The sequence below is a fragment of the Heptranchias perlo genome, chromosome 14 (assembly GCF_035084215.1).
Source record: "Heptranchias perlo isolate sHepPer1 chromosome 14, sHepPer1.hap1, whole genome shotgun sequence".
Lineage (NCBI taxonomy): Eukaryota > Metazoa > Chordata > Chondrichthyes > Hexanchiformes > Hexanchidae > Heptranchias > Heptranchias perlo.
Window position 1 is genome coordinate 54,821,903 of NC_090338.1, and position 19,658 is coordinate 54,841,560.

At 37.8% G+C, this 19,658-nt stretch overlaps 2 protein-coding genes across 4 annotated transcripts in view; one reads left to right on the top strand and one right to left on the bottom strand.

The window, feature by feature from the left end:
• ctnna1 (catenin (cadherin-associated protein), alpha 1) overlaps window positions 1-19,658 on the top strand; it is a 146,710-nt gene that overhangs the window by 79,391 nt on the left and 47,661 nt on the right. The gene's annotated exons all lie outside the window — the stretch shown is intronic.
• Window positions 8,966-11,386, bottom strand: lrrtm2 (leucine rich repeat transmembrane neuronal 2). The gene is made up of 2 exons (XM_067995862.1): window positions 10,935-11,386; window positions 8,966-10,648 (listed from the first exon to the last, which is right to left on the bottom strand). Exons 1-2 carry the CDS (start codon window positions 10,936-10,938, stop codon window positions 9,096-9,098), a joined length of 1,557 nt encoding a protein of 518 aa, XP_067851963.1. The 5' UTR covers window positions 10,939-11,386; the 3' UTR covers window positions 8,966-9,095.

Consider the following 19,658-nt stretch of genomic DNA (forward strand, 5'->3'; position numbering starts at 1 on the left):
CAGAGGAATGGATAATGTCGATTTAAGCAGCTCTTTTAGTAATATAGACAGAGTACAGAATTAAAGGACAAAATATAAAATGAAGGAGCATCACCCAAATCGTCATTGAATGATATAGCATAGAAGGCTGCCATTTGGTTCATTGGGCCTATGCCAGTTCTTTGAAAGAGCTTTCCAATTAGTCCCATTCCCCTGTCCCTTCCCCATAACCCTGCAGATTTTTCCCCTTCAAGTATTTATCTAATTCCCTTTTGAAAGTTATTATTGAATGTGCTTCCACCACCCTTTCAGGCAGTGCATTCTAGATCATCATAACTTGCTGTGTAGTTTTTTTTCTTCATGTCGCCTCTGGTTCTTTTGCCTTAAATCTGTATCCTCCAGTTACTGTCTCTCCTGCCACTGGAAACAGTTTCTCCTTATTTACTCTCATCAAACCCTTCATGATTTTGAGCACCTCTATGAAATCTCCCCTTAACCTTCTCTGTTCTAAGGAGAACAACTCCAGTTTCTTTAGTCTCTCCACATAACTGAAGTCTTTTATCCCTGATACCATTTCTAGTAAATCTCCCCTGCACCCTCTAAGTTCTTGCCATCCTTCCTACAGTGGTGCCCAAATGAATCACTTCACACTTTTGTTAAATTTCATCAGTCTGTCTGTCCTTCTGAAGTGTTACTATCCTCCTCACTGTTTACTACATTTGCAAACTTTGAAATTATGTCCTGTGTACCCAAGTCCAGGTCATTAATATGTATCAAAAAGAGCAGTGGTCCCAACACCAACCCCTGGGGGATGCCACTGCACACTTCCCTCCAATCTAAAAACAACCCTTCACCACTATTCTCTGCTTGTGAAAATGATTCATTTTGGTGGGAAGAATGAGGAGAGGTATTATAAACTAAATGGTATAATTTTAAAGGGGGTGCAGTAACAGAGACCTGAGGATGTATTTATACAAGTCTTTGAAGGTGGCAGGACAGGTTGAGAAGTCTGTTTAAAAAGGCATATGGGATCCTGGGCTTTATAAATAGAGGCAGGAAGTTATGTTAAACCTTTATAAAACACTAGTTAGGTCCCAGCTGGAGCATTGCGTTCAATTCTGGGCACCACACATTAGGAAGAATGTCGAGGCTTTGGAGAGGGTGCAGAGGAGATTCACTAGGTTAAGAGGAGATTTGATAGAGCTGGCACAGGCATGATGGCCTCCTTCTATGCTGTATGGTTCTTTGATGATAAAGCATGGAATGAGAAAATGCCATTCAACCCATTGTGCCTGCATCTTCCTCAGATTATGAAATGCCTTGAGGGAAAGTTCTGTGTACTCAGATTGCCAAAGATAATCAAGCAAAACGGTGTATTACTTATCATGCCCACACTTCTAATATCTAACTCCGTCCTTCTGCCTTTCATTTTATAGTTATCCAATCTTGCTCCAAACCAGTTTTTTTTTATATAAACACCATCTCTCTTTGAAACCCATGGTTGACAGTGCCTACAAACCTGTGGTTTGATAGTGCCTGCATGTATATCCATGCCATTTACCTTTTTAAAGATTTGGGTCGTGTTTTCCCTTTTTTTTTCCTGTTTAAAAAAAAAAGGATCAGCTCCACAGCTTCCATCAGCCTAGGGCTCCAAGTTCCAGAACTGCTGGTCACTCTTTCCTGAATTGTGCCTAATAAGTTAATGTACTTTTGATGGCATGATATCCAAAACTGCCCATACAATTCTAAATATGGCCTTAGCAATGACTTGTAGTTTCACTGAATGCTGATAAGTAGCTGCTGCAACAAAGGTTTCTAACTTAATTAAAGCTATGATTTTTTTAAAAACGTGTCCGCAGTCTGCTTAACTACCTGAGTGATAGATTTTAACTTGGGCTGCATTTAGACTGGCATTGTCGTGCTGACGTGAAGCAGTTCATATATTGTGTATGTATGTTAGTATTTTTTGCCCCCTCTTCCTAGCTTGATTTAAAATTAGGTATTTTTATAAGATGCCTATTGCATTATATCATTGATTCATCATTTTCAAAACAGGATGGTGCCTTTCCTTCGTGTCATGGGGTAGGTTTCTAGTTGCTCAAAAAAAATGAAGACCCTGGTTTGATTTTCATTAAGTCTCCTTCAGGAAAAAATGACTTGGTATTTACATGCCATTCCCCCTCCTTTTTATTTAACACAAGTTTGGGGATTCTGGTTATGTGAAGATTGACCAAGGTAGTGGGTTTGACCACTAGTTGTCAAATTATCTGAAATTCTTCTAATTTGGGATTGTAGGGCTTTTTTTCCCTAGCATGGAGGAGTGCAAGCTCAGGCACTGGTGCATTGAAAAGAACAATGGGGCAATCAAGTCTTAATTGTGGATACAGGATTTTACAAAGGACAAAGATTACTGGTTCAGTTATTGATTTTGTAATCCAATTTGATCTATAAATCTGAAGTTAATTGTCATTTAATAAAATAAGCATGTTAATAGCTAAACTTTGCACTTACTGTGTACCTGCACTACCCATCTTTTCATCTAGGTGGCGCTCACAGATAAATTTTTAAAGACCATCCCTAACAACAGTATCTAAAGTAAAATTAGTTCACAGTATTTTCAACAGTGGTGACATAACAAAAATTTTGTCGAATGCATTTCAGATCTGACGACTCAAAACACTTAGTTCAGGAAATATTCTGCTTTAAAATAACTTTTTTTTAAATGTCAGCTGCTGAAAATGCTAGTCTTTTAGGATGCTAAATGTAGTTACTTTTGTCAAACTAATTTACAGATGTTCACATTGTACCTTGACATTGTGTTCCAGTAACATTAAAATCAAACTGCAGTCAGAGTTGATCAGTTTTATACTGAAGATAAAACTAAGACATGCATTATGGTGATTATGGAGTTTTTGTCAGTGGTAGACATATCGGTCAGGTTTTTTTGTAGCATGATTTTTTTTACTCTTGATAGCACTGCAAGTTAAACAAATTGTAAATCAATTGTAAATTATCACCAGTGTAATAATTCGCTATTATACTTATTGCAAAATCCCAATTTCACACATTGGCCATTATTTAACTTTAATTTTCTATTCCAAAGTCAATTGATAACTCTTATGAATACATAACTGATTAGGATTCTAAGAGTATCTTTGCACATGAAAGTGAATTTTACATGAGTAGTACAGTAAATTATTTTTGTGGGTCTAGAGTCAAGGATCAATCTTGAGTATTGATGCATTATAATTGGGTCACAGATCTTATCTATACAAAACTATGTCGTCTTTTTGAGTAGCTTTCTACTTCTACATCTGTTTTTAGCTGAGCTTCTAAACAAAGGAGTATAATTATTGTGTATCCATCCTGTAGGACACTCCCTTTCCAAGAACAGTTTGCAGTGTACATATTTAATATTTGGAAATGGTCAAAGTTCTATGAGCTTCATACAATAGTAACCATCTGATATGAGGAAATTTAGTTTTATTACCTGAACAATCATTTTTAGTCCATTTTGTGATTGGGCCATGATTCTTTTTTTTTAAAAAAAACTTGTGCCAGTATGAATTTCACCATTTGTTGCTGATGGAATATTTAGTGAACCCTTTACTGTACTTGAGATTGGGATAGTTTTTTCAGAACTGTCCAGTTTACTTAAATGTTGCAACTAAATTATCTATTGGCATGTTCCTGTAATGCCAGGGATGAGGGGCCTAGGTTATGTGGAGAGATTAGAAAAGCTGGGATTGTTCTCAGAAGGTTAAGGGTAAATTTAAGAGGGGTTTAGAGTAGAAAGGGAGAACCACAGATTTAAGATTGGCAAAAGAACCAGGGGTGAAGTTTTTTTAAAACAGTGTGGTATTATCTGCATGCACTGCCTGAATGGGTGATTGAAGCAGATTCAAAAATAACTTTCAAAGGGGAATTGAATATATATTTGAAAAGGAAACCATTTGTAGGGCTATGGGGAAAGAGCACGTGAATGGGATTAATTGGTTAGCTCTTTCAAAGCACGGGCACGTTGGGCTGTTTGTGCTGCATGATTCTATAACTAAATTCATTTATACTGCAAAGCCATTTGTTTCCAGGTCGGTAACAAATACTGCACTGTTCATTTGTTTCAATCTATAGTTCAAAAGCGAAGGCACTGCATGCAACATTTTGGTATAAATTCATTTTTTTTTGTAGGCCTAGCAAAAGGCTTTTTAAAAACTTTTTTAAGTGTACTTTGGCCCATTAAACTTCAATCCATAACCCGCAACTTTCTATGTTCTTTAACTTGACAGGATATCTATAAAAATGTTCCCTTATACTGAATTATAGAAAGGAACAACCACCAGTCATTGCCATATTTTGTAGTGAGTTTAGCTAATGTTTTCAAATTCTAAATGCTTGTTTGCTAAACTACAGTACCACCAGTGGCAGGAGGCTGTAATTAGTGTAACAAGTTTACATGGGCAGTTCCCATTATAAATGTGAAGATAGGAATTTATAATGGAAATGCTGACAAATGTGTACAAATGTAAGATTTTAATAAAGTTTGTGTTTTGTAGGTTTTTCAACAGAACTTAATGGTATACTAAAGTTAAACAAACTATAAATGCTGTACCAAGAAATAATTTCATTGCAGATTGCTGGGTAGGATTTTTGTGGCAAACAATCTCATCTCAATCAGTTTTTTGTTTTTGGGGTGGGGAAGAGAAGAGAATTTCAGAACATTGCCATCTTTAAACACAAACCTAGTATTTGCTGCTTTTGTATTATAGAACCATTTCCCATGGAAGCAGTTCTATAATTGAGCTCCCATTGCCAAATAGCATTGTATGTACTGCAGGGCAGATTCAGTAACAACTTGGCAATTGTGCAGCTTTATCATTCTAGTCAGGTGCAGTTCCTTACAGGTCAACGGTGACACAAATATACTGGCCTGTATGGTTGGGCTGAAAATTCAGACCACCCTTGGCAAGAAGCAAGATAGTGGACCTGACACAGTTGCTGCAGGCAGAAGCCAGTCAGCTTTGCCACTGGCGCCCAGAAAAACCCTCCCGAAGATAATTTTGCTGCCTCTGATCGTGAGAGCGTTGGGTCATTTGCACGACAGGATTGCCTCAATGCTGTGGTGTTAATGGGGCATTAGTTGGGAAGTTTTAGGATGATATGGTTAACAATTAATGCAAGCAGTGGTCTCTGCCTGTTGTATTTAAACTGTAGGCACCTCCCCTGTGTTTTTATAGACCAGTCTTTTCAGAAAGCCAGCATCAAGATCTGAATGTTCCTGAGCTGATGGAACTATTCAAAGTCTAAAGAAATGGTGGATGCTCTTAATTCTATTTCTGCCTTTTGAAACTGATTTTTGGCTTTCACAGATAGATATCCATTACTTTCCTAAAGGGGAAAAACGTGAAAGAAAATCTGGGTATTAAAAATTAAAACCACATGTGTTGATTTGCCCCAGAATTCTGGAAATCTGAAGCTTCACACCAGGAATCTGAGCTGCTAACCTGACCGTGTAATACTTACTGATGGAGTGCTGCTTTGTTGGAGAAACTATCTTTTTGGATGATATATTAAGCTGAGACCCCATGTGTCTGTTCTTGTGGTGCAGCTAGACATTAAAGTTCCCATAGCATTATTCAAAGTTTGGAGTTCAGTGTTGTACCACCAAAAATAGATTAATGGGTTGTTCTTCTCAATGCTGTTTGAGGGATCTTGGTGTGTGTGAAATTATTTCTGTTTTTGCCTACATAACAGCAACATACCACAGCACTCCTAACAACATAATTCACTGCATATGAAGAGATTTGAGTCTGTATTGTTTGTTCTTTCCCCTTCCCAAATCCAGTTTCCTTTTGCTCTTCCTGTCCTGAAGATAGTAGATCATGCTAGATATTGTTCCACTGATGCTGTTCCTCTTGTGATCCCTGGACAGATGTTATGGGACACTGCAGCCTCCTCTCATTCATCGTCCACATGCAAACTCCCAGCAGAGGTCACTGGATAGCAATACAGCCTGGAACCTGAGCCATTTTTATTCCTTTCCCAATTCTAGCCTGAGGACACTTGAATCCATCTGCAGTGTCCCTACCAACTTCCCAGTTGAGATCAGCTACCACAACACAGACCAGCAATTGACCCCACAATCTTTTTGATTTTTGTTTTGTCAGCGTATTATACCTTCTGATCCATTTGGCCAGTGAGCTTTGAGGGGTCTTTGATTTTAAATTAGTGTCTAATAATGAGAACCCACAGTTTGAAAGTTCTAGTGAAGGTTTTGATTGAGAGGACAGCTGTCTACAAATTACTCTGCAGGTCAGAAATCAGTGTTAACTATTCACAGGTACAGTTTTCACAGTTGCATTTTGGACCTTGAGAGTAAAAAATATGATCAGCATACCTATAGCATTAACTATTGGCTTTGGCTTCCATTAGATGTTATTAACTGGTCTGTCAACTGCGTAAACTGGAAAAAGATTTTTGTCCTCCAAGAATGGAGGGGAAAACAGTACAGGTGAAGTAAAAACTCAACAAAGCAATTTTTAAAAAGCTTTCTGGAGGTTAATAGAGATTATGTTGCTTTTAGACTAACATTTAATGCATTAAGAAAATTGCAATATAAGGTAAGAATGAGTGAAAATTAAACAAAATAAGATTTGTCAAGTAATTTTTCAAGTTTGCACTGTTGGAGAGCCTCACCTGCCAGCTACATGCCTGTGATTTCTCAGTATTGATGCTGATGGCTGAGCTTGCACAAAATTAGGCCTTATTGTGTTCATTGATGCAGTTAAGTTGAGTCCTGTGAATGAAATGTTTTTCTATTTATTGCACTCATCAGTATTGAGTACTCCAAGATCAGATGTAACATGAGCAGGGTAATGCTTCCAAGCATGCATTAATACCAATGTAAGGAGAGCAGACTGAACGAGCCCAGTGACTTGTTCATTTCCCACATGTGACCTATCTCAGTGAAGCATCCATTCGTGTGCTGTGCACTTTGATCAATCATTGTGTTGGTTACGTTTGAGTCTTGATTTCAGAATCCTTGCTTCTGCATCTGCAGAAATTTGATGGAAATTTCGTGCAGTTCGAAGTGGGAAAAGAAGGGAGAATTCATGGCAAACTAGGGAAGCCTTCACCTAACCCAAACGTTGGGGTCTGGTGTGCCTTAGCTCTTAATCAAATTGTTGTTATGGAGGAGAGAATGCAGATTACAGCTGATCTAATGCAGATATTCAAACTTGAGTTTTAAAAACTGCAGTGATTTCAATTGGGAACCTTGCCCATGGCATAGAGAATTTAATTTCATGGGTTGGAATTCAATCCAGATCTGAGGTGAAAAACATGAGTCAGATGTAGTCACTATCTTCCTCCAGTATACTAGTTTACAGCACGTTTACAAGCTATTTAACAAAGCAAATTACATATTAACACAAAAGTCATGAGTTTGGCCATTATCATCTCGGATATACTACATAGTTTTGTAGAATTTTATTTTCAACACATTTAACAAAGGGGGCAGCATGGTACTATATCAGTGTTACATGGAATTTGTGAAGTCTCTAGTTAATAACTTGTGTGCCTTGCTTCTAACGCGTGTTCCATTTCCTACCCCACGGACACTTCAACTCTTTTCTGTTTCCCAGTGATCCTTGCTTCCTGCCTGCCCCTCTGCACCATTTGCCTTCTCATGTTTGCTCTCTTGTATCAATGGGGCATAAAGTGACTGCAGTTGTGTGCTGGATTTGCAGCAGGTAACAGTATGTGAGAGCCTACGCTGGTGGGCAACAACATGCACGAAGGGGAAGGAGAGAAGAGTGGTCAGATAGCAGCTACATCTACATTTCTTTGTATTGTCATGTTTTTTTGGTCTGGATTGGCTCATACAGCCTGCAACCTTATTTCATTTTACTGCACACTCCTGACTTATAATATCTCCTCCCGTCCCATATTCCAGGTGTTTCCCACATGCTGTCACTCTTTCTTGGGTGGAGGGCACTTTACTTAAATAAAATTGATATCAATTAAAAATGACAGTGGGTTCATTGCCCTCTATATTGCTTAGCATGTTAATTTGTCAGCTACGACACAACTGCATTTCTGTATCCTTCTGTAATTTTGTTGAAGTCCCAGCAGTAGTTTATTCCTTGAATCTAGCAAATTGAGCATTGCTGTATGTATTTTCTTAATGCAGCATTCCATGTGGGTATTGTGACAATTGACCAGAATTGCAGCTAAATTTGTTTTACTTGGCAATGTTTTTAATAATACCAACTTACTGCAAGGTGTTCCTACTGAAAGTATGAAGTGCAGATTAGTTGTAACATTTTATGATCCCTTGATCATGGTATTTGACCTTTTTAAATTTATCTTTTTATTCAAGGTTGAAGAGCAAAATTTATTATACAATTGAGTGAATTTCACAAACACATTTTATGAAAGCATAGCTATCTGTTAATCGTCTTAAGGTGCTTTGCTTAATTGTAAAGCGTGCTGATTTGCTAAATCAGCAAAAACTTCACTTACCCTGTCAATAAAAAGCCCAGAAATCTTGTTTCGATTTTGACTTTTTAAAAAAACATAAGCTCACCGTTAAATCCTTCTGATTTCTGCCTTATGAAACAGTTTGGGCACGACATCAAACTGAGCCCAATATTTAATAACAGACAGTAGCTGGCTTATCTAAAGGTCTGGTCATTAATTTTTTTGTGAAGAGGTTGATACCAAGGACATAAGACGATCGGATGTTTGATCTTTAGTGACAGACTGTCTAGCTCACTTAAAGTGGCTAAGGAAATTCCTTTTTTTTTAAAATGAGCTTGTCTTAACTATTTGTTGTGAAACCATTATTCAAGTAATTTCTTCCAACAAATAAAATAGCTATTACAAAAATAAATTTAACTCGAATGGCCTAATGCAAATCCAGATTGAGAAATACAGGCTGAATTTCATTCATAGCATCAGGTACAGTTTAGAGTAAGAGAGCCACTGCCAGAATTTTGGTAACTTTATTCTGCAAATAAAAAATATTAAAGTTCAGTTCTGTAGTTAAAAGTTGAAAGCATTTTACTCACAGATTTCCCATTTCTTAAACTGTATGTTGGTTACATGAGCTCACTAATTTATACTTCACATTCTTTATAAGGCAGCTGCTGACATTTGCATTGTCCGTAACCATTTATGATCACCAGTGCGCCTTCCTCATGGGTGGGCTCATATTCATTATAGGGTACTTGTGTAGATAAATCTGCCATAGGCTGCCTGGCTTGGTGGCGAATTTGCCGTCGGTGTTGCATCATGGAGCAATGCCGTATACGTCTCAGGGTAGGGGGGCAGCATTTCCGTGAAATGTACACCACGAGAATAATGAGGAAAAAAGAGAACAATAAAGCCATTGTTCCAGTTATTATCCTGTGAGTAAAGAGAGTATTATCGGGCTCAAGGAAGTCTTCAGCGGTTGTTTCTATAGTTGGATTTTCAGTATCCTCTGTACTGGAGTCTGTAGATGTTAATTTTGTTACATATTCAGTAGTTTCCAGCTGCTGTGTAGCATCTGTATAGCCAGTGGTTATTTGTGGGGTGGTTGCTGAAAGATTACTGCAGATTTGAAATCCATGAACAGCATCTAAGATGTCCTCGCCTTGTGTGTGCTCCGGGCTAGCACAGACCATTGAGTTCTCCCATCGACCTTGGAAATTGCTTAGCCAGGAGGCCAGGGCACATATACTTTTGTTACAAACCCACATGTTGCCAGAAAGACCGATGTGAGTTAGAGATTTCCATGAGTTAACAATCTGAGTATCCAGTGTGGTGAGCTTATTTGAATCCATCAGAAGTATCTTTAGGTTAGGCATTGTAAGGAAAACAAGAGGATCAATTGTTCTGACCTCATTTCCAGTTACATCGAGCTTTTCCAGTGTGTCCCAGGTCCATTCCATTCCACACAACAGGATACTAATTTTGTTCCACTGCAAAAATAGTGTTTGGAGACTGATTAGCCGAGGGAAATGAGCAAAATTAATCTTTGTCAGCTGGTTGTGCTCGAGGTGAAGCTCCTTGAGTTTGATTAATCCTGCAAAGCCATTACGAGCCAGACTTCGCAAACGATTGTTGCTTATATCCAAAAACTCCAGGCTTCGGCAGTCCCAGAAAACCCTTATGGGGATGGTCCTTAGCGAATTGGAACGCAGATGTAGTGTCTGAAGTTTCCGTAAGCTGTGGAATTGCTCTGGTTGTAGAGAAGTAATTTGATTAAATGACAGGTCCAGGTTCTGCAAGTTAATCAGTTGGCTGAATGTAGTATTCGCCAGACGCACAATCCTATTGTAGCTGAGGATTAATTCTTTGAGTTTGTATAGTCCTTGGAAGGCATCCTCTTGAATAACAGAAATCTGGTTGTGATCTAAATAGAGCCACGTAAGTTGGCCGAGGCTTGCAAACTGATCGTTTTGCAGTTGAACAAAACTATTGTGCCTGAGCGACAAGCCTAGAGGCCCGTGGGAGACGTTATCGGGTACTCCTTGAAAACCTTGGGAATCGCAGTAAAAGAGCAACTCCTCGCATCTGCATTTTTGTGGACACGCTGTGCCTGAGGCAGGCAGCATTTTCAACAACATGCTCATCACACACAATGCCACCGTTGTTGGCCCCCCCAATGGCCACTTCGAATGCAAACCTGTAGGTGGCAATCAAATAAAATTCATTTAGGTTTCTAGCCTAAATAGTCCATCATATCTGGTGATTTAGGTGTTTCTTCCCCCCTCCCCCACAAAAGCTGTTTAGAGCAGCTAACGATGATCGAATTGTAAGATGTGATTTTGTTTTCAAGAGGGGGAAACATTCTATTCGTTTTCAACAAAATAAGTAATTTCCTCCTCCTCCTTCCCCCTCCATCTCCTGTAACCCTTGTGCTCCCCTCCCATCAGGGTTTTGTAAATCCCACTTGAAAAGAAAACACTTACCCATTCTTTTCTGCACATTGGAGACTGCATTCAACTATCCTTCTGTTCAGACTCCTCAAGCAGTGAGCTGGAAAGAAGTTCCAGTGGAAGAGGCAGCTTTTGAAAAGACACGACACAAAAGGATTTCTATTTCCTTTCACAAGACAATGGCGAGTATTCCAGTTGGAGGCAAAAAGAAAAATGCCATAGCAATTCTTCACCTATCCCAGCTGTAACGTTTCCTCCCAAAGCTTTGCCCTTGCCTTGCTTTGATTTCCACTGGCTTAGGACTATAGTAATTTTTCTCGAGAATGAATGAAAACAAACATTTCCTTCTCTCGTCAGTTCAATTGCTTAATTGAAGTCCAAACCTTTGGCTGCACAGCTGGTGGTCCTGTCCTTAACTTGTTGATGGTAATGAAGTACTTGTGCAGAGACCAGCTCGCGGTGCGAACACATTGACTGAAAGCTTCTTTGGAAAGGAGTGCTGTGCTGGTGCTGCAAGAGCGCAGACTTGCAGATTGGTGGCAGGCTGGCGTAAGCTTGTGACGTGCAATGTTTTCAGGCTTTTCAGTAGCATGATGATGAGCTTCATGCTGCATGCAGTCTGCAAATTGGATGAAACAGACACTGAAGCATCGAAAATGACTAATAAATAAAAGGGGAAGTACTAGATATAATATTTGTCTAGAGTTGTGCCTATCAACAGAATTATAGCTGATCCCTATTCATTGTTGTACTACATATCTGTTGTCATTAAAAACCTCTAGGAAGCAAATAGCTTGACTGTGGGGAAAAAATAAAATAGCTGTCAATAAAAATGCTGCTTTCAGGTACAGGTCTTTTGACCTGAATATAAAATTTATTCTACAATCTGATGTCCCTATTTTTAATCTCTGGGTGCTGTTTTGATATTGGATAAATGACAGCATTCCTAAAGATAACAGAATGGGGAAACCTAAATAATTGCTTTGCATACATTTTGTTCAGGTTTCATGAAAGTGATATTTTCTCTTGTAATCTTAGTATAACACCAGTTTAAAAATATTTGGAAGATTGATGCAAAATATTTTCTATGCAGGATTTTGATTTTTTTAGTATTTATTGAAGATATACCTTGATTCATGTGTTCATTCCTTTTTGGGGTAATAATTTTTGTATGCCCCAGCATCTTGTTTGTATATGCTATCAGCTAATTTTAAATTGAGATTTAATGTTTAGATTTTTAAATGCGATTCTGACAAAAAAAAACTGGGGTTAAAAACTACTTTTTCTTTATTGCCATCCATCCCATTTCTCTCTTGCCATTCATTCCATTTTCGATTCCTTGCTGGTATAAGATTCTGCAAATACAGGTAGTCGTCCTCCAGTACCTACCAAAGTGATCTTATTCATGTTGTCTTGGCAGGGAATTGGATCATAGGCAGCATTGCAGCCAAACCCAATCTTGCCCTACCTTGACACTCGCAAGTTCATTTTCAGCAAAGGTCACTGCATAGTTATCAGGAACTCTGGCTGATTTTAATATTTTCCTCCTACCTCCCTAACCCAAGGTGCTACGGCCAATTGTAATGCCTCTACCGTGTCCTGGCTGGGTTCCAGAACCCAGAACAAACTGGGGATCGTATTCTGTTTTCTAAGCTCAGATACACAGTGAAGAGTTAATATTCAACATACTGTTTCAGGATCAAACACTGACCAAATTTATAGTATGTACTTCCATCAATTTGTGTTGATTTCCTATTTTCCCAATTTGGTTCCATTGTTAGTGTGTTTCTAAATTGTATAGTAATTTTCACTCTTATTAACTATGGTTAAAATATGCCAGCTTCCTAGAATGTTAAACTTAGCTTATATGAAGTCCCCACATTCTTAAAATGTATGCCACATCTGATTTGTGGCATCAGTTGGACATGAAACCAAACATGAATAGAAGATATTTGAATGCTGCAAGCGATTCATTTCGTATTCAACAAAGCCACTAATACCTCAAATTTTCTGATTCTGAAACTTTAAAATAAAATGCATGCTTTTCCTTTGCTTTAAAAAAAATGCTTCATAAACATTGTCTAGACTTTTTAAATGTATATTTGAAATAAAAGGTGCCAGCCTTGTCTCAATGGTAGCACTTTTGCCTCTGAGTTTGAAGATTGTGGGTTTAAGCCCCACTCCAGTAACTTGAAATCTGATACTTCAATACAGTACTGAGGGAGTGTTTTATTCGTGAAAATGCTATCTTTTGGATAAAGCGTTACACTGTGAGGCCCTGTCTGCCTTGTCAGATGAACGTAGACAATCCCATGGCAGTCTTTGTTGAAGAGCAGGGGAGTTCTCCTGGTGTCCTGGACAATATTTATCCCTCAACCAATATCACCAAAAACAGATTATCTGGTCATTTGCTGTTTGTGAGACCTTGCTGTGTGCAAATTGGCTGTCATGTTTACTTACATTACAACTGTGACTGCACTTCAAAAGTACTTTGTTGGTTGTGAAGCACTTTGGGATGTCCTGATGTGAAAAATACCATATAAAAGGAAAGTTTGTTCTTTCATATTTACTGTGGCAACCACATTTTGAGCAGAGGTAGGGAAATCAGATTTCACAGTAGCACCTAGCAATGTTGCCAGCACCTCTTTGGGAGAACATTGTCAGCATGCAGCTTTAGTTTATGTCTGATTCATAGATGAGTGTATCAAACCAAATTCTAGACATCCTTAGTCATTAGGTTCTTGACACAATCTTTCTTGGAGCTTGTCAGACAATTAATTTTGCAGAATGATTAGTATTGAAGGAAGCCTTTTGTTGGTAATTCAAAATGATGAACGCCACAGCAAGCTTCCAACATAGGCCATGTCACCAGGGGAAGATGCAAAGTTCTCTCTATCCAGAAAAAAGGTGGGGTGGTAAAAATTTGAAGGACCAGTTACTCTGGGATGATACTGTTTCATAGCAACTAGTTTAAAGGGTGCATTGGTGAAAACTGAGACTAGGCCATATAGCCACCCAGTTGGCTATGGATTAATACATAGAAACCAAAAAGGAAACTTTTTAAACAAATTTCAAAATGGCTACATACGCAGTAAAACCATCACAATTTAAACCACTAATAATGTGACAATTGGGAAGGAGGGGAGAAGCACATGCTCGTAAAAATGATCCTTGTGGTTGCTGCGAGAAACTAATCAGATAGCAACTCCTAGTTGAGCAAACAATAGTCCTTCACAAAAACAACTAAATAGTGGGAGAGACTGACACCAGAGATTATTAACACTCCTTGAAATTGAGGAATTATGTAGCATACAAATGGAGACTGCAAACAAAGTCTTCCGTTAGCCATTTTAGAAAACAGAACTCATCAGCATTAAAAACAGGGGTTCTGATGGAAGGTCATCGACCTGAGATATTAACCCTATCTTTCTCACGCTACAGATACTACCTGACCTGTGTGTTTCTAGAATGTTCTGTCTTTATTTCATATTTCCAGCACCTGCATAATTTTGTTTTACTGATCAGCATTGAGATTGGATTCCACCTTCCCCAAATCTCATGGTCATCCTGATACTACTTAATTGCTTGAGATCCCAATTTAGTGAATTTTGTACTGGACTGCAGCTAATTGCTAATTCTGAACCAAAATGAAGGCATGTGGACATGTCAATGGATTCAGGCAGAACAAAACATTAAAAATTGTACACATTTGCAACAAACTTTTTTGTGGAGAATTTCCAGTTGTGGTGGTCTATGTCTGTGCCCTTTTTCAGTTGAGTTTTGAACATTTGAGGTTACACTAGTATGAAATCATTTCCATACAAGAAGTTTTTTTTGGAAGTCAAGGACTAAAAAAATGTTAAATGTTTGGGAACTTATGTAGTGCAGAGTTCCAGGTAGAAGTGATAGTCCTTGCACTTGTAGCAATGTAGTGTTAAAACAATACACTAAACATTCAGTGCAGCACTGACCAAAAGTTGCATCGAGATAGCAAGAACCCAGATCATAAAGAAGTATGCAAGATGGTACCTGTAGCATTAGTGTTAACTGCGCTGACAGATGATAGTGTGTAGTTAATTTCATGAACATATTTTGCATTGAAATTGCAATTGAGTCTTGAGCCCCAGTTAAAAGCAGCAATTGATTGTAGAGCAATTATACTCAACAGTTTAAGACGCAGAATATTTTGTAATTTATCTTTGCGCGCATATGTTTGTGGTCTCTCATCGCCTTGGATATGCAAATGCCATTGAAAACCAGGTGTCTAACACTTGCTGTCTTTTGGTATAAGCATATATTGGTGTTTGGGTGCAACTTTTTTTTTCAAACATCCGAGATTCTGTTGTGCCCATTCCTGAATGCAGGGGTAGATGGACAATGTACTCTGATCTTTTCTGATGTTTAATGGTATTGCAAGTCTGATGCAACTTGCACTTTCGGTCATCTTGGTTTTAAATAATCATGTTTGTATGCACTGACATTTCAAGCAAAAGCCAAATGCTGCTTGTTCTTGTGTTGATTTACATTCATGGAATGTTTTCCAGTACATTTGTATGCCCTAATTTTAATTTTTAAACAAGTTTTAAATAAAAGGTTTAAATATTTTTTTGTTCCATTGGAGTGTAGGTATTGGTCTTTTTCCCCCGATGCTACACTTCGGAGCCCATTTTTTTATAAGGTTGCCTCTGACAGCAAATGTATGATCAGACACAACCTAGCAAAGGAGGCAATGCTGATTAGTGCCAAGATTTCCTTGTTTATTGCCTGGTGCTTCTAATTTCTATGTACCACCACCAACAAATCTAAATTAGGTTGGGTACGATACATGAAATTTGCATGTGTAGTTGCTTCAAAGTTGCCGATGTGAATTCAAAGTAATTACATTTGTGTAAATCTTGCACATGCACAGTAGTAGCCAAATGCACCCACCAGGTTAATCTGGGCAGTTTGATTTCTCCCATTGGAATTGTGTCTTAATATAAATTTGTTTTTTCACTTAAGCCCTTGATGGCTTTAATTATTTAGATCTATCTAGAATCAGTTACCTTTTCAACAGATGGCCTGATGTGTTCAGCAGCTTGCCCAGCATGTCTATCTTGCAGATAGGGTCAGCTGTACTATTCATATAAAACAAAATTCCTGTACCTGAACTTTCTACTTTCATATTGAAGTCCACCAGTGCCATAGTCTAAGGTCCCTATGTATTCTGGCTAGTGTTTTTAGCAGCTGCAAAAATTAGTTGGGGTGCTTTAATACAGAATCTTTCATTTTGAGTTGATTTAATTTTTTTCTCGAATGGGTATTGTCTGCTACTTTGTTTTGTACAGTTGTCATTCATAAGCATCAATGCTACATTGCTTGTCAGCTTTATATTTAGTCAAATTTACTGTTCAATAACTTTCTATCCTTTTTGCTGTGCTGCCCACAATGGTAGCCCTGGAGTCCATTTTAAATGGAATTTTTGCTGTGTTTGTAGTGAACCATCTTAGAGTATGGAGACTTTACTACATTCCCTAGTTTAACTCCAACATGTGTAGCAGGAACTGGCAAATGTGGTAATAGTGCAAGGTTCCATGTACATTAACTATAAATGAACCGTAAATAACTTCACCTTAAGGTGAGTTTTTGGGGTAGAAATGTTGCTTTGAAGATGATTGGAAGTTTCTTAAAAAAAAGAATAATTCAGAAGTGAATTTGTTGTAGTAATGGTTTTGATCACTTTTCTCTTTGGCCTCCCCTTTTACTTTTTTGGGGTTAGTTTCAGATGGTGATGGGTTTATAACTTTTTTGAAGAACATCAACATTTCTATTTTCATGGAAGGAAAGTCCTTTTTCATATGTTTTCCCCAGTCTGTTTTTCTACAAGAAAATAATGCACATTTGATGGCACATGTAACTGGTTTGGAGGCTTTTGAGCTGGTCTTCCTTTGCTGCTGAGTTGTTTTGGTGACATCACTGATGGGGCAAATCTATGCATCCCAGCTTCATAATGTGCGGTAGGTCTCAACTTTGAACTGATCTAAAGCCTTTTCGTGCACCCTGATCCTGGGAGAACCATGTCATCGGATGATTCAGCAATTTTATATTAAAATTTATGGTGTCTCAAGTTGTGCGAATGAATCCACAGTTAAAATAGTTCATATTACTTTTGTCCAACAATAGTATACTTTAAGATCTGTGCATTTTCCTGTGACATTTAACTTCAATAGTTACACAACAGTAAGCATTACTAAATCAAAAACAAAATACTGCAGATGCTGGAAATCTGAAATAAAAACAGAAAATGTTGGGAATGCTCAGCAGGTCAGGCAGTATCTGTGGAGAGAGGGTTAATGTTTCAGGTCGATGACAAAAGGTTGCTTTAACATTTTGATGTTTTGGATAGGAGACCACCATTGTAACCCACCTTTCCAAATCACCCATCAGCTTTCTAACTTTGATTCTGGAACTAAGATTTAACACCAATCATCCCCTTTTCTAACATTTTTAATAAAAATCTTCCATGACATGTTTGTGCTGGTAATCTGTCCTGCAATTATATTACTCTTTTACTTAGAAAATGTAGGCAACTTTTTAAAATTTCTTTTCATACCTTCAATGTTAGTGTCCCATAATCCTTGATTCCTGTACTCCACAGAAGAATTTTTCTGGGCCCAAGTTTTCTATTAGTGAAAATCTTGACGTTGATCAGTTTTTTTCCTCCTTACTCCATTCTCCTGTCCTTCTCTTCAGAAAGTAAAGTCCCAGGGAAGACTATCTTTCCTCATAACTAAGCCCTAAATATTCAGGAATCAGCTTCATAGTCCTCTCGGCGCTCTCCATTAATTCTAAATTGTTCTTGTATAGCGGAGGCCAAAGTCTTGCACGCTTCAATCGGAATTGAGTTGAAGCTCGCAAGTTTGTAATGAGTGTTTGTTTGTCCCTTGCCCTTATGGGAGTTATATATGTTACTTTACAATCCATTTGGGTGCTTTCTGGTTCCAATGAGCTTTGAAAGATGTCAAGAGGATTTGAAATCTCAAACTCCACCAGCACCCTTGGATGAAAATTGCCATAGCCCTCAGCTTCCTAAATTGTAATACTATGTGTTTTCAATCTGCTTTCTTCCTTTATGCTCTTCTCAACTGAGGCATCTTTCTGCCCTTTACCTCCCATCCCTTTCAATGTAGGGCTTTTTGATGATTCAGTAACATTACGTTTGCTAAGAAAATTCTTGAAATTTAACGTGCAATAAATTGGCAATAGTTTAGAGCTTAGCCAAATGCTATCAAGTGCTGTTAAGTAACTTTGGCTGCTGCAATATCTTGCTACACTGAGATTCTGAAAGTTGCATTGCAGTGAATAGTTTCTGATCAAGCCAGGGAATTTCCAAGTCTTAAGTCAATATTGAGCCAAATTTGAAGTTCATGGTAGTGATTGAAGCATATTATGTAGAGCTTTTCTGCTAAAAGTTTCTTGTCTTTGCAGTGAGGAGCTACTCTTTATACTTTTTTTTTGGTCCTAGATCAAATAGATATTATTAATGAACTTCAAATTAAAGATCAGTAGATCGTCATTATATTTTCCTTCTAATCATGGTGAGATTAAATTATGATTTGGATTATGGCTATTGAGAACACTGGGTGAATTCAATAGCTAAAATTGTCTACTTGTCTGATATTTGAATATATGACAGCATTTTACTTGTTTATAAACACTAGTCACGTACCACCTTGACTGTAATCACTTCGCATAAGTAAATTGTGGGAGGAGAGGGAGAAAAGCTTTGTGCATTTTTTTTTCCTGGCTAGGACATCATAGAACAACCGGAATGTTAAAATGCTATGTTGCATAAGAGTCTGACTTCTCCAGCTAAATAATGTAGTCCTGCAGTAGTAGTTCTGACTCTAGATGTTGATGGCCTCTTTAAACTTGCTGAGCAAGCTCTATAGGTAAATGCAAGATTTCTGCAAGCATGACCATGTTTTCACCTTTATTGCTTTCTTCGCTAAGTACGTTGACTTTAAGGAAAAGTAGGCTTTTCTTTTTAACTGGCTTTTAACACAAACTCTTGAATTTATAAAATTATTGCTTTTCTGTGTTCTATGAAAGAACAGAGTACTCTATTGTACATTTGGTAAATAACCCAGCAATTTAAATCAGTTACAAGGAACAAAACCTGTTTAAAATAGCAAAACAGAAATTATGTTGCTATGCAACAGTTGTGAAATGAATAATCTGAGAAGTACTAATGGGGATGGCACAGGAATTTAATCTCAAACCTTTATTTTATAATGAAGTAGAGTGTAAACTCTGAAGAATTCCATTTACTTCAATCAAAAGTGGTTAACGTTCTCTTAATTTTTATTCACTACAAAGTAATGTTTGGTAGATTTCTAGGAAGTGATATTTTCGTTCTGCCATTTTGCTACTTTGACTCCTGCATTGTATTGCTTTAAATAATTAAACAAAGTTTGTTTTGCTCTTCAATTAGAAGAGCAAGATGGTCTAAGCTGCAGACTATTCTGTGGCTGTTGTCAGTGCTTTGTAATTAATATTCTTCTGTGAAGTCTGGTTCTACTATTTTTTTTCTGTGTAAAGACCAAATGCATCACCATTTTTGATCTTCATTAACAGTCAGTAAAGAACTGGAATTTAGCCATTGAAGCTGGGTTTGAATTTGACATGCACAAAGTGTGCATTCACCATCTATAGTTCACTCATTTGAAGGATTTAAAGGATCCTAGCTCCCAAACTGCAACAACTATACATTCTTTG